Below are 16,137 nucleotides of genomic sequence, written 5' to 3'. Positions count from 1 at the left end.
AAATAAATATAAAGTGAGCACTGAACACTTTGTATTCCGTGTTGTAATTGAAATCACTATATTTGAAAATGTAGAAAACATCCGAAAATATTTAAATAAATGGTGTTCTATTATTGTTTAACAGTGCGATTAATCACAATGTTTTTAATCGCTTGACAGCCCTATATTTAATTGTTATTTGTTCAGTGCCTTGTTATCATATTCAACTTCACTTTCTTCACTCTGACCCCTTCTCCATTGTATCTGCTCAAATGATCAACAGTGGGACAGTTAATGTTGACATCCAAGTGTCATCATTGGGCTGTAAAGCTGACACCCCATTGAGATTAAGAGGCAGGGGAGTTCACGCCTCTGAGTCATTGTTTCAGTCTGTCTGCAGACTCAGAAACACAGCACTGCATTGGTTATACCTGCAAGGGCAGCTCTGCATTCAGAACGTTAACAAAAGCAGCTGTATCTGTAAATGTTAAGTCAGAGAACCCTCTGTCTCCAAAGTGTCTCAGGATACTATCCCCAATTCTATGTGACTCTGTGAGATTTCACTCCACCTCAAGTACGTTCCACAGCCTTTTGTAAGAACGTGAGCTTTGACTGTCACTCAGTCACCAGCTGGAAGTAGGTGTTACTCAAAAACTCCTTGGGTTTGACTCCCTACCATATGTCTGTAAATCTGGTTTAAGGAAAACATAACCGTATTTTAATCTGTTCCATTCAGAAGGAACTTCTTTTGAGACAGTAGATGATCTAGTGTGGATCAGGACTGTATTGTAAAGCATACATGAACAGGAACTGAGTTAGGGCCGTGCTGGCAACCTTAACTTGATCATTTCCTGACTTTTGCGTGTCTCACTTTGCAACCTTGGAATTCTTTTGTATTTAATTTTGTGCATTCTTGACAAAGGAAAATGAAACAACAAAGACTTTGTGCTATGTTTATCTATTTGCTAGACACCAGTGGAAAGCTCTGTAATGCATAATATGTGCAGTCGGTGAGAAAGGTGCTCCTGCCTTATTTCATGGACTCCTTTCTATGGGCTTATCTACACTTGAAATCCTACAGTATCACAGCTGCACTGCCTACGCTGACGGGAGGGGTTCTTCCCTCAGGGCAAGTCTACATTAGAAACTTGCATCGGCACCTACACTTGCACTCTAGAGCTTCTGGTGAAGATGCTCTAAGCCGATGGAAGAGAGCTCTCCCATCAGTTTCATAACTCCAGCTCCATGAGAGGAGGTAGCTATGTCATCAGGAAAGGCTCTCCTGAGCTGTCCACACCAGCACTTAGGTCGGTATAACTATGTCACTCGGGGGTGGATTATTCACACCCCTGAGTAATGTAGTTATACTGATGTAATTCTGTAGTGTAGACCAGGGCTCAGCGTAGCTAATCCAGCTCTCCACGAGGTGGTAGCTAGGTTGATGGAAGAATTATTCCTTCTACACTATGAGTTAGGTTTGCTTAACTATGCTGCTCTGGGAGTGGATTTTTCACACCCCTGTTGGAAGTAGTTAAATCAACTTAATTTTCTAGTGTAGACCAGGCCTCTTTCAATTGGAAGAAGGCTGCACTCTTTTGGCATCAATACTTATCGCACTGAAGAAGGCAGTGCAACCTCACTAACTCAAGAGAAACTGCCTAGGAACTTTCCTAATCTTAGTCCAGGTCTATACTAGAAAATTAGATCATATAACTACATCCAACAGGGGTGTGAAAAATGCACACCCTTCAGTGACACAGTTAAACCAACCTAATCCATCGTGTAGACAGCACTCGGTCTATGGGAGAATTCTCCTTTCAACCTAGCTATCGCCTCTCGGGGAGGTGGATTACCTGCACTGACAAGAGAACCCCTCCCCTTGGCGTAGGTAGTGTCTTCACTGAAGCACTAATTGAGTGCAGATGCACTGCTGCTGAGGTATTTTAAAAGTAGACCTGCCCTAAGCATTCAGAGACAGCAAAAACAAACAACCAATGGCAGTTTAAGTGGTTGCATTACAAAAATTCAGTGCATATGCACAAAGTAGGGTTTTTTAAATGTTTATAATGTTGACAAATCATAAGCAGTTTTCACCAGAACACCAAAAGTCACCTCTGCAAGATAGGGAATACTGTCACTTCCTGCCAAATTTTACATTTTACCATCTAACACCACTTCCAGCCCCGGGCTGCTCAAAAAAAGGATCACAAAGATATGTTTTATAATGGGGAAAGTATATTTCTTTTTATTCTCCCCAATCTTAAAAATGGCAACATCATTTTGATTTAAACTTTTCAAAAATACTGCTCCCAGGCTGAGAACATACCTCCAGAATTTCAGCCAGTTAGGTAAGTGATTGAAAAAAATTATAAGCAACTCCTTAGAATGGAAACACTTGGGCAACTTTAAATATAACTATCACTATGTACTCTGCCTATTACAAGAAAATATTAAACAGATAGACTTCAAAATATCTTTAAAAAATTTGCATTTTAATTCTTTCTGTTGAAACTGCTACTAAAAGACTTTTCTATGGTTGTGATTGTTAGCTTGTTTGTTACTGAGAAAAAATTAATATGAAATTATATATTGATATATCAGTAAACTCAGAATACTTTGTAGGGTCCTGTTGGGGAGACTGGACAGCGTGGGCCAATGGGACCAAAGGTAACTGATATAACAAACTACATTTGAAAACCAGCGTATTTTTGTATTTTCCATTTTCGACTTTGGTTTGCCATATTTAGAGTAATTCAGGTCACTTTTGCTTTTGTTCTTTTGCACCAAAGCTTTCTCTTTTTAAAAAACAAACAAAAAAAGTGCTTTCTGACCAACATTGACATGTCCTACATACCATGGGCCAAATTTTTCTTTCAATAGCAAGGACGTAATTTTGGGGTTTGCTTTAATGGCGTTATTCCACATTTACACCAGAGTAGTGAGAGCAGTATTTTGCCCTGCGTGCTTTGCTAAACATGTAGTTAAATGCTATATGTAAGGCCTTTCATTTCCAAATTGTATTTATTTATTAATTTTCCAGGAATTTATCAGTTTTTATTTCAAGAATTTAAAAACGGGTGAAAATCAATGCAAAAAATTAACATCATGGTTTTCCAGGTAAATATCAGGTTTAGTATTGGGGTTGGGAGGGCAGAAAGAAAGCAACAATTAGGCTATGTCTACACTACCACTTATATTGGCAAAATTTATGTCACTCAGGAGTGTGAATATTCCACTCCCCTGAGCGACATTAGTTACCCCAACATAAGCGCTAGTGTGCACAGAGCTACACCGATGGGAGAGCTGTCTCCTATCGGCACAGAGCGTCTTCACCACACCAGCTGTACTGGTACAGCTGCGGCGCTGCACATGTATACTTGCCCTTAGAGGAACATGAGTTTATTGTTTATGAAACCATTATATCCCCATTGCAAAAAACCTTCGTTTTTACAAAACAGTTTACTGTTGACTTGAGCAGTTACACTTGATATAAGGTCTTCAGTGTGAATTCCAAAAGTCCCGGCTCACGTAGACTCCCAGCAGCTCTTTCAAAGAGTCTCAGCACTTCTCAGCTCACTCCCTCGTCCCATGGGGGGATTGGTGTGGTCTCTTCCTAGCCCAGGGACAGGAGGGGGCTCTGTCCAGCTGGTGAAGTGGACCCAGCTCTGTGCCCTGGGGTTCCTCTCTGAGTAGTAACATGTTTCTAAGCTCAGCTGCTCACAGCGGCCATCTTGGGGAAGCAGGTGCCTATTGGGGAACGGGTTGCCTGATACACTTGCAATGGGTGGGAGGGAGATGGGTGGAAAGGGGTGCCCTGCAAGATAGGGTGGAGGGAAGGGGACGAGACTGTATGCCCTGGGGCCACGCTGACGGGCTGGGATCAGGAGGGGCCAGTGCTCAGGGGTACAGCTTTCCTCTCCTTGTGGCCTGTCACTACAGCAGTTGGTGGTCTCCACAGTCTCCCTGCCATTCTTGCTCCCCCCCACTGTGCAGCTGAGATAGCCACCAACTGGCAGTTGTTCTCCTCTGCACAGGCATGCTGAGGAGGCCAGCAAAGAGTCAGTGAGGGTGGGAGCTGGATCTGGGGAATTTGAGCAGCTGAAAAATCCAAATACTGATTTTTTCAAAACCCAGGAATTTTTTGGAAGTTTTCAGTAAAAACTGAAAGCCAAGGGTCCTAGTTATATGGTACATATTGTACAATATCACAATAAATAAACACCAAGGCCAAAACATTCTAACTTGAGAGCCTATGGGTAGGCACCTAAGTCTATATTTAGGCACCTGCGTAAGTAGCCTGATTACAGAGATGCTGCACACACACACAATTCCTATGGAAGTCAAAGAAAGCTGCAGGGGCTCACCACCTCTGCAAATTGGGATACTCAGGGACAGATCATGCTCATACCCTGTAAGGTCAGTCTGAATAGGACTTAGGAAACAACATGAGGTTCCCTTTGCAGAGTTTCCTCTGAACTCTTCAGTCAGAGCATCCAGCCTTGCTTATCCTGACTAGCAATCACCACAAATCCAGTTCAGGATGTCTTAAAGCTACACTTGTTGGATAAGGAAAGAGAGGAATCATAATGCAAACATGCTAGAATAATATCACTAAAAATATCACTAGATGGGCAATAATAGGTGTTTTTGGTTGGAAGGATTGGTTATAGTATGGCAGGAGAAATTCATTGTTTTATCCCATTGTGTTTTGGCTCAGTGCAATCCCTCTTTGTCCTTTGTTAGCTCAAGGTTACATGTTACAGCTCCCAAAATGTGTGGGTGTCTAAGTTCCAGGAAGTGACTCTGTGCTTTATAGAAAAACCTGCCTTTTTGTCTTCCAAAAGACCCACCCCTTGTAACCACAGTGACAGAAGCAAGGTAGGATGGTCTGTGGTGAAAGACCTGGCATGGGATTTACAAGATATTTCCAGCTCTGCCACAGATTTCCTATGTGGCCTTGGGAAAGTTACTTAATCTCTCTATGCCTCACCTCCCTATCTGTAAAATGGGGATAATGGTTGCCTCACAAGGGTGTTGTTAGGATAAATTCATTTATTTGTGAGGCACTCAGGCCCAGATCCTCAAAGGTATTTAGATGCCTAATTTCCATGGAGCTAGACACCTAAATATCTTTGAGGATCTGGGCCTCAGATACTAATGGGATGTGCGTAGAATCCTGTGAATCACTTTATGGATTTTAACACATTGACTATTACCCCCCATTTATAACAAGCCTTTTGTTGGCAGCTCTTGAGTGATTCCTGCCCAGACAATGAAAGGGCCTGATTTTTCCATTGCCTTGTATCTCATGAAGTAATTTACTCCAGTGCAAAGTGGGTATAAAGTGGATGTACAATGTCACCATTCTGAGCCAGTTGTAGGGTTTTGCACCCACTTTTCACAGATGAAACTGATTTTCATTACCATGTGAAGCCAGAAGAAAAATTCAGTTTTCTCCTACTCTGAGTGACAAAAGGCTCTAGAAATCCAACTAGAAATCACATGGAGTTTAATGTCCAACTAAGTGATAAGTTTAGTACAACATAACTCATCATATTTTTAGATAGAGCTATCCATCCCAGATCAATGATGTGACTTTAATTCATAGCACAGGTGCGGTCATCTACCACAGTGACCTTAGTGTTCTGTTTCCAGCTGATAAATACATATCTAAAATCTGTGTTTATGGATAATGAGATCATTGATTATTACGAAAAACTTCTTTTTCCACCAGAAGCCAGTGAAGTCTAATTATCATGAGTAAAACCATTTCCTAAAAGAATATTTTTGGAAGACTTTTCAGCAAACAAACTCATTATGTCTTGGGCTTGATTCATCAATGCAATGGGGGAGGGATAGCTCAGTGGTTTGAGCATTGGCCTGCTAAATGTAGGGTTGTGAGTTTAATCCTTGAGGGGGCCATTTAGGGATCTGGGGCAAAAATTGGGGATTGGTCCTGCTTTGAGCAGGGGGTTGGACTAGATGACCTCCTGAGGTCCCTTCCAACCCTGATATTCTATGATTATTTCTATTTTAAACTGGTGTAACTTTGTTGAAATCAACGTATTTCCATTCTCTCTGTAAGGAAAGAGGAGTTACACCACCATAAAGCTGTAGTAATGCAGAGCTGAAGAGAGCACTTTATTTAATTCTAAACAAGCAAGGGTTTTTTTTTAATCACTGTAGTTGTACTGCATTTTGATATTTAACATGACCTATGTATCTGCATTTCAGGGAGAAAAAGGGGATACTGGTCCACCAGGTATAGCAGGTTTAAAGGTGGGGAACTCATTTAACTTGATTTACAAATGCATTGTTTTTTCTGCCTAGTTATTCTCTTGATGTACTAAAATGATGGTAAATGTTGATTATATTGGCAGAATTCTAATTATACACGTACACACAATTCCCAGGGATGTTTTGAAGTACCTGAGTTGAATTATTGTTGTCTGTAAACTGTGTGATGTGTTGACTGATATGTGATGTTTAAAATATTCTGGGTCTGATTCACTATTGAGTTACTCCAGTTGTACAGTACACCAGTATGACTCCAGTGTAATCAACAGAGTTACAGTGGTGGAAAACTGGATTAAAGCAATGACTAATATGAACCTCTGTTTGCTTAACTTTTATCACAGTTTTATCATAACACACCTGCTTGTTTTAATTTTAATAAAACAACATAATGTAGTGGCTGCTGCTTGTTATAAATTCCATCTGCTGTACATATTTTGAATTTGCAGCAATCTGTATGGAGGTGTCATTTCTGTGCAATCAGAGAATACATTTCTTAAAAACACATTTCACTAAGACATTTGCCAGCATGCTAATTAAAGACAATGTACTGATGTGTAGGCAAGTTGTCTTGAGCTCTTTTGATTTCTTCAAGGATCTAACTCATTCCCTTGTGTGAACAATTGTTGAAGAAAGTGTTCTGCTTTATGGCCCTTCCTCCAGTAATTATTACTGAATGATGTTATGCGGTTGTGATAAATAGTGTTTTAAAGCATATTTCTAAAGGGCATAACTATTGTGAATGAGGTGACTGCAAAGCTACTTAAAAAATAAGCTATCGGAATCAATTGGTTCAGTCCATAAATAATAAAACTACCTTGGCAGATAACTCGTCCTCTTAGAGCTGAATAACGTACAGTTCTGGAACCTTAAAATTTTGCCCATTAGGAATGAAAGAAGTATGTGTTTGTGTGTGTCGGGGGGGGAGGGGTGTTGGTATTTTTATTTTATTTTCATTTGTTTACAGGGACTGAGTTTTCAAGTGTCCAGTAAGACAAGCAGAAATAAAAAACTAGAGGACACCGAACGAATGCTGGTTTCAGGAGTGATATAATGTTTGGCTTTGTCTACACTAATACTTTTTTTGGCAAAACTTTTGTCGGTCACAGATGTGAAAAAACACACCCCTGACCAACATAAGTTTCACTGACAAAAGTGCTGGTGTGGAGAGCACTATGTTGGCAGGAGAGGCTATCCCACCGACATAGCTACCACCGCTCATTGGGGGTGGTTTAATTATGCCGGCAGGAGAGCTCTCTCCTACTGGCATAGAGTGGCTACGTGGGAGACCTTATAGCAGCAATAAGGTCTGTAGTGTAAACATAGCCTAAAAAATGTTAAGATATGAATAATGTTAAAAAATGAGACATGGCCATACTGCACTATTTACAGTGTGAATTATGTTAACTAAAATCATGTCTTTCTTTCCCAGTTAAACTTGAGTAAGAAAAACGGTGAAATTATTGAACATTTGTTCCAACAAGAAGTGAATTAGCAGCTCTTAGTCCTAACTATTAGTCCTCTTAGTCCTAACCCATTTCATCTGCACATGGGTGAAACTCACCCTGTTGAGGAGGTCCCCAAGACCCTCTGTTCTGTCTCAACCTTACGGTTGGTGAGTCACTGATAAAGCACCACCATGCAGCTGTATAGCACCCTTCATGTACGCTGGGTAACAGCCTACAGACATCCGCAAGCTGTGGAGGAAGTCCTGTTCACCCCATATAGGCTGGTGCAGTAGGTAGAGAAGGGAGCTAGCCTGTGGAGATTCCCTGAGATCTGTGATTACAGAAATGCAGTTACACACAAATGATAGGGAAGGACTTCTGCAGGTTTTTCGTCCAACCCTGCCCCCCGGTGTTTCACACACTTCGCGCATACAAAACCTGCTTGGGCTTTCCAGAGATGACGTGAATTTCACTAACAAATAGGAAATGGGCTACAGACTCTTTTCTCATTTGTAGAATTGCTAAAACGTTATTGAACCAGTTTGTACAGTTTTAGAGAAGTTTACCTCATGTGGCTACTTAAGAGAAAATGGGTAACATTTTCAGAAGTACCTAAGGTTACATCTGCACTGCAAAGAAACAAACAAAAACAAAACCCCAGAGCAGCGAGTCTCAGAGTCCAAGTCAGCTGACTAGGCTCTCCTTACAGGGCTAAAAATAGCAGTGTAGATGTTCATGCTCAAGCTGGAGTTGAGCTCTGAGACCCAGTGAGTGGTGGGAGGGGCTCAGAGCTCGAGCTTCAGCCCCAGCAGGAAAGTCTACACTGCTATTTTTAGCTCCGTCACTCAAACCCCTTGATCTAGGCTCTGAGACTTGCTGCCATGGGGCAGGTGGGTGGGTTGGTTGGTACAGTGTCGGCACCTAAGCCCCATTGATCTTCAATGAGATTTAGCCTCCCAAGCACCATTTTGAAAATGGAACGTGGGCTCCTAAGTCACTTGGGTTCTTTTGAAAACTTTACCCACCGTTAATGAAGTGCCCATTTGTTCTTCAGTAACATACTCTGCTGGTGGCAGAGGAAAGGTGAGGTGATAAAAGGGTAGAAACTGTTCTTAATGAAGCAGAAACTTCAATACTATTAAGGTTATTGGTGCTGTGCCAAGAAAAATGGAGATTTCAAATTTTATAAACTATCATCTTTAAGTCCTTCTATTGCGTAGAGAATCCAGGATGGCAGCCACAACCAGGGTCATCTGGCAGATTTAGAACCTTTACAACTTTGTTTTTCTTTTAAGAGGTTTTGTTGAGCATAATACTGTAAATGCATAAAAATTCCTTCAAAAAAGCAAAACTACATTTTAAAACTACAGTGCCACCTCCTTCACTGAGGGAATCTCACATATTGGCTGCTATGTGTGGTGATTCTTGTCTCCCCTGAAACAATGTGGCCAAACATAAAGAAACAAATGCAGAAAGTACAGCTCTATTTATGTCTGCTGCTTTCTTAATTGCTTTATTAGCTGATTGATTTTTTTTTAAATGACTGGTTACTGTGTGATGTTTAAAACTTTTCCAATGGAATAATTGAGCAGCTTTCTACAAAGCTGATAGAATACCATGGATGCTGCATTGAATTTAAAATTAATAATAGAATATGTATTTCTGTTTTGATAGGGTGAGCAAGGTGCAGATGGAAAACCTGGATTTCCCGGTGTTGCTGGACGTCCTGGAGATGTAGTGAGTTGTACCACCATACTCTTTCTTTGTGTGATCACATAGCACAGTTGTTCCCAAACTAGTCCAGGGACTACCAGTAACTCCCAGAGCACATGCTAGTGGTCCATGGAGAGATGGCTGGTCACATTGTGCTGGCTCTCATCCATGTATCCAGCTGCACCAGAAGCTTGAAAAGACACGTGATGCTTTCCTGCTGTTGCGTTACCATGTAGACAATTAACTGTAATTGAAACAGTTGGCAATTGTATCACCAATGGGAAGGGTGGTGTCCACAAAGCAATCTGTATAGTAGGACATGATCCACACTATGAAAAAATTGGAGACTCTTTGGTATAACACATTTTTAAATGTATTGGTAAGTTCCTGCTTCTAGAGAAATCTGCAAGCACCAATATTGTTAAGCATTTCTATTGTAAACTGGCAATTAATTCACTCTGTATTGAAACTTGGCAGAAAAGATGTTGGCCTACGAATGCTTTTTTGGTTTGCATACATTCTGAAATAAAGTGTCATTTTTTAAATTAGAAGAGGAGAAAAATAGAAGCTTGCAGGTTTTAAACGTTCATATGTGTTTAACTCAGTAACCCAACAGGTGAAAGTGAAATGTTAGAAACCATTTGCTCATAGTTGTTAAAAAATGTGGATTGGTTGCTTTCTGTTTTTAAGAAAAATTTAAACCAGCCAAATTATAAATCAATCAGCCAGCTCAGGCCTAGCAGCAAGGAGAGGACTTACGGATCCTTGGGAAACTTTCCAGCACAAGAGAGCTAGAGAGAGGCAGAAATTGCCAGATGGCTAGTTGGCCATTGGAAGGGAAGTTATAGAGGTTGAAGGAGGAGCTGACCTGCCCCAAACCCTGCACCTCATGCACATCCCTACTCTGGATTACTTTAAGCCATTACAGCAGTGCTTGTTTCTTTTCTCTACATGGTCATGAGTGACACTTTGTGTTCACTGTTGAGAGTTGCAGTGCTCATGGTACAAAGTGTCATTAACTGGGGTTATTCTGTGTTAAATGTAGGAACAACTGAGTAAATTAACTCTAAATTTCCTGGCTTATGTTAGTTTAAGTTAGCAATGTCACCCTAGTTCAATAGAATTTATTATTCAGTGAAATATTTACATATTTGTGTCAGGGGCATATGTAATCTTGTTGATTGAAGACAGGGCTGGGAAACAGGAAATCTGATTCTGACCCTAGTTTTCTCTTTAATCTGGGACATGTCACTTAAACCTCTTTGTCTCTCACATTATCTGGGCTGGAACTCCAGTTGGTGTAAATCCATGCTGATTTTCACCAACTGTAGGTTTGGCTCCCTTGTCTATAAAGTGCTACCCACCTTTGTAAATAACTCTGAGGTATAGAAATCAAGTACCATGTAACTGCAAAGCGTTATGTTTTTATTACCAATGGAAAAAGCATTATAAACTCTAACAAAAAGTAAGGTTTTTGGTTTACTCTTTTTAATACATCAGCTTTCTGTTAAAATATAATTTTTAGGGTCATAAAAATGCATAATAAATCAGCATGAGACCCACCTGTGAACCCTTCAATAAATCTAATGCTTGGATTCTCTTAGGAAAAAAATACAGTGCTATATGTGAAAAATACTAGCTCTCTCTGTTTCCTTCCTCTCTGTTCTCTCAACCCTCTATCATACTTTTATACTGTCAAAGGCAGTAGAAATTACTAAAAACATTCAGAACCAATATACGCTTAGGGCCTGATCCAAACCCATTGCAAACCAGAGTCTTTCCATCCACTTCATTGCACTTTGGATCGAGCCCTTCATGAACATTATTCTCTCATGGTGGGAGGGAAAGTATTATCACAACTTTCCCTTGTAAATTGTTAACACTCCTTTATTAAATTGCATGCAGGGTCCAAAAGGGGACAAGGGTGACACAGGATCCAAGGTAAGGTGGGATCAATTTCTTTCTAATTGAATTTTTACTGGGGATTTGGTGTTTAATAAATGGCCTTTCCATCTATACTACTATTGAAATAGGGTGAACCAGGACGGGATGGTGCCAGTATTGTTGGACCACCAGGGCCACCAGGACCACCAGGGCCAATCATAGCAGTACCGCAGGTAAGTGTCTTTGTAAAGCGTTAAGAACTTTACTGTCCTTAAAATGTATCTGGAGTTACATGGCAGTGAAGAACAACTGGTATTGGTGTTGATGTTCCGGTCATAGATACAGCCCTGAAAGAGAAAAATCTGCAATGAATGTCTACACCTAATCCCCCTCCACATACACACATTTGTCCAATCATAGTTTTAAGTCATGACCCATGTGTCTCAAACCCAGCCTGTAGGATTATGGGAACAGCCACACTCCAACCCTCCGCCTCACAGCCTGCTGACAATGGATTACCTGGGACGCAGGAAACCTAGCTCCACTGTTAGGCTCTGCCCCAATGTCTGATTGGCAGAGTGCCAGAGCAGCTGATTGGCCCACTGGCCCTACTTAAGCCATCAGCTGGAACAGGAAGCTGTCTGAACAACTGGATTTCACCCTGCTTTGGACTGTGTGCCTCCTGCAGCTTGCCTCCTGGCATCTTACTTGTGGCTCCTGACCTCCAGTTTAGTTCCTGCCTCTGAGCCTCTGGTATCCTGGCCCGGCCTGACTCTGGTTCCCAACTCGTGGTTCTGATCTCCAGTTTGGCTCCTTCTTTTGACTTCCCACTATCCTGACCCAGCTGACTCCACTTCTGTCTTGTGACTGTGGACTCTGGCTCCCATTACTACGTCTGGTCACCCATGACCTTGCCATGACAAAAAGATGAAAAAGGGCAGTAAAATGAGTGAAGACTCTAACAGAACAGTGTTTGCTTCTCTTAGCGTGTGCAGGTGACTCTGCAGAAGCCATAAAAATGAAGAAAAATTAATTAGGGAATACAGAATAGAGGAAGTATAAAGTAAAGGGGCCTCTGTGGGCATGTCTACACTACACTGCATTTAGACACCGATGGCTGGCCCATGCCAGCTGACTTGGACTCGTGAGGATCAGGCTAAGGGTCTGTTTAATTTTGGTGTAGCTGTTAGGGCTTGGGCTGCAGCCTGAGCTCAGGGAACCTTCCACCTCACAGGGACCTGGAGCCTGGGCTCCCACCAGAGCCTGAATGTCTACACCGCAATTAAACAGACCCTTAGCCCGAGCCCCGCAAGCCTGAGTCAGCTGGGACGGGCCAGCCGCAGGTGTCTTAATTGCAGTATAGGCACACCCTGTGACTCCAGCAATGCCTGGAATCAAACTGCAGTAGTGCCTAGACTCCACCATGCTTTCTACCAGGTGTATACCGTACAAACTGAAGAAATAGCTCTTGTGCTGAAGTAGTATCAGCAAGTGTCAAAGAGCATGCTGGTGAAAGGTGGTTCAGAGAGCTGCACATCCTTTCACACCACACACATTTTCAATGGGGTTTGCTTAGTGTGTTTCAGGCTTTTAGGTTATAGATAATACTAGTAGGAAAAAAGAAGCCTGGAAGTTTAGATGAACCAAATTGCAAACTTATTACAAAAGTCTGTGTAGTCAATTTGGTATGACACTGGGAATTGGAGAAGCTATGAGTGGCTACAGGAACCTTGTTCACTCAGGAGAGCCATGTAATCTTACCCTCTGAAGGATTCTGTTTGTTTGAGAGAAGTCAGGTGGTTAGCTGCAGTCTGCCAAGGCTTGTAATCAGAGGTGAGGAATCTGCATGATAGGAGCTAGGCAATAACAAAGTCAGAAAGCTAACTAGACTTTACATTTTATATTGACTAAAGCAACGAGGTTCTGACAGTGATAATAATTGTCGCAGAAAGTGGGTCCCTAATGATGGCAACCAAAGCCCCAAAGGAGTTTGGGTAGCTTCTTTGCAGGACGAAAATGAGCATGTTATCTTGAAAGTGGCTCAAAAACCCTGGGTGAATGAAGGAATTAATGCTGTGTGTTTCATCCAGTTTCTGCTTTAATTTTTGGCAGCTTTTTAATAGCCTTCAGGTAAAAGGATGATCTGGTGGTATAGGCCTCGGATTGAAACTCAGGAGATCTAAGGTCTCTTCCTAGCTCTGCCACAGTGCTTCTGGGTGACCTTCTTAGGCAAGACGTTTAACATCTTTTGCCTTTGTTTGATAACCATGCCCCCTTGAGATGGATATTTTGAGGTTCAGTTTGTTAATGTTTGTAAAGGATTATGAGATCGTCAGGTGGAAGGCACTTATGTGTGAGTGAAGTGCGGAGCATCCCTGAAGCTGACACAGATCACAATGTTAGCATGCTGGAGGCCAAGCAGCTTCTCCACACACTTCACAATTGCCACACATTAATACGGTGATTAACTACTGCCGAGGAAATGTATTGTGTGTCCTCTCTATTGTCCAAGATTCCTGTATCAAATACCTTCACTATATATTACAGTAGTGTCCAGGGGCCCCATGGTCAATTGGGGCCGCATTATGCTAAGTGCTGTTCAGATACATATATACAAAAACCTAGCTTCTGCCCCAGAGACCTTGTAGTTTAGGAAGACAAATGACATATGAGATGAAAGAGCGGGTTAAAAATAAATGTATTCAACTGTCTATGCATTTGCAACAAACTGTTATTATAAATAGACAAAGTAAGTGATAACTGTCCCCATTTAGCTCTCAACCTATCCACTATTAGTTGTCTGATTATTATTTTTTTGAGGCATTGAAAGCACAGTGAATTTGGAGGAGGTTGATTCTATAAGATGATGTAGGGGAGAGACCAGGTGGGGCTTGATCTGATAATAGCCGGTGTATTTATGCAAGACGTATTAACTTTGCTCTATAGAGGTTTTCTTAGCTAGAGAGTTATAGCGTCCCTGTACATTTTGCTATTTCAGCCTCACAGGAAAACATCCAGAAGCATCAGTAGCACTGGACACACAGCAGACCTAATGCAAGCAGACATGCCAGCACCGTGCCACTTTCTGTCAGTCAGTTTGGCAATTTAAACCATCGTGCTAGAGCAACATCACAATAGCATTCTTTTTCTATATTTGAAACTTTATTATTTGTGTAGTAGACAGATATTACTGGGTAGACAATAGATGAAGGAAATTGGGCTCTGGTCTTGAAATTGATAATACACGAGCGTCATTCACCTCAGTCACTGCAGTCTTTGCAGGTTGCAGCATTGGAGCCTTAGATTGCAATCAATTCAGGGAAGGACCTGTGTGTGTTTGTGTAGTGCCCAGCACAATAGGGCTTCAAATTGTTGTGATTGGAGCCCAGGTGAGTTACTGCAACAGAAATTCATCATCATCTCCCAAAGAGAGTCTCAGTTGTTCAGACATTCCTTTCTTCTGAATTCTGTTCGACATTCACCACACATTGTCAATCCAAAGCCCAATACTAAAGGGTTTTTTTCTCCCAGTTTGTTGTAATTTGCTGATATGAAATGCTAAAATGTGATCAGATTAAATCATTTAGGCTATTTTGCTCTGGGAACTTTTATATTTTGGTCATTTTGAAGGGCCAGTAAGTCACACTTGTCCTTTGGTAGAACATTTATACCATTTGTCTTTTCAGTGTAAAACTGTAATTGATGCTTTACTGAAATCCCCTACTCCCCCCTCCCCCTTTCCCCACCGTAAAGTTCAGTAGAAACCAATGCGGGGGAAAGTGAGCAGCAAACTTTCTTTTTCAGTCATTGATCCATCATATTTAATGTCCAAAAAACTAATGAGGAAGGAATGGAGAGAGTCTGATCCAGGAAATAGAAAAGAAATTTAAGTGATTTTTGCATTATGTTCTTTTAGCAATTCTGCCTCTAGTGTTTTAATGTCCCATGGGATGAGCAGTTGAAAGCTCCACACATAATGTACTTAAAATCCAAGAATCCATTAACCAGTAAAGCTAACGAATATTATTGTTACTTCAACATATTAGTAAAAAAAGAAAGTCCCATGTTTTAGGCAGCACTCGCGGCCCAGGATATGGTTTCAAAAGGCTGACGTGAAGTGGCGAGCGGTCTCATTGCTGCATTTATCACTGTGAAAGTTGCTTGCAAAACAAACAAACCAAAAAAAACAGGGCAAATGGCTACACTTGGAGTGGAATGGACAGACGAGGAGCCTGCTATGTGATAGGCATCTCTGTACTCTGTATTTTCATATAGCTATAGAATTGCTTAAAATGTGTGTGCTTGCCTGACACACATATAGTCTAATTGAGGCTTGAGGCTACAGATCGTTTACACTGTACACAAATTGTCTGGTCCAAAGCAGGTTGAAATCAATGGGAGTTTTTCCATTGACTTCAGTAGTCTCTAGATCAGCCCCAAAGTGAATGGTTAAATACTGAGTAATTCAAAAGGATTGTGTAACCTCAGGGCTCCTGGAATTCTGCCACCAACTGAAGATATGGCAGAACAATTGCAACAGCAGAATGCTTTTATTACTATAATTGAAGTAATTAGCACACATTTTGCCCCCTGTCTGGAGGGACACAGAGCCTGGAATACAGTGGAACCAATGTGATTCTGCTACACTGGAAGCCAGGCCACAGCAAACTGCACAGGGGTCTGATGCTGCTCTCCTCAGGGGCAGAGTGCTGACACATGAACCTCAAATAGGTTTCCAGGTGCCTACATACGAATTTCAGCTCCTAATATTTGGCACCCATCTTTGCACATATTGTGGCATATGAAGAAAAAGGAGGCA

General features: G+C 41.4%; 1 protein-coding gene across 5 annotated transcripts in view; it reads left to right on the top strand.

Annotated features, from left to right (window-relative positions):
- Window positions 1–16,137, top strand: part of COL15A1 (collagen type XV alpha 1 chain) — a 270,398-nt gene that overhangs the window by 191,320 nt on the left and 62,941 nt on the right. For all 5 annotated transcript variants that reach the window (XM_074945147.1, XM_074945146.1, XM_074945144.1 and 2 more), the window contains 5 exons: window positions 2,602–2,646; window positions 6,214–6,258; window positions 9,396–9,458; window positions 11,340–11,375; window positions 11,468–11,551. In XM_074945147.1, the coding sequence (XP_074801248.1) occupies window positions 2,602–2,646; window positions 6,214–6,258; window positions 9,396–9,458; window positions 11,340–11,375; window positions 11,468–11,551 (273 nt within the window). The remainder of the gene's footprint in view (window positions 1–2,601; window positions 2,647–6,213; window positions 6,259–9,395; window positions 9,459–11,339; window positions 11,376–11,467; window positions 11,552–16,137) is intronic.

This window comes from Natator depressus, chromosome 2 (assembly GCF_965152275.1).
Source record: "Natator depressus isolate rNatDep1 chromosome 2, rNatDep2.hap1, whole genome shotgun sequence".
Classification (NCBI taxonomy): Eukaryota; Metazoa; Chordata; order Testudines; family Cheloniidae; genus Natator; species Natator depressus.
This window is presented reverse-complemented; position numbering and strand designations above follow the sequence as displayed.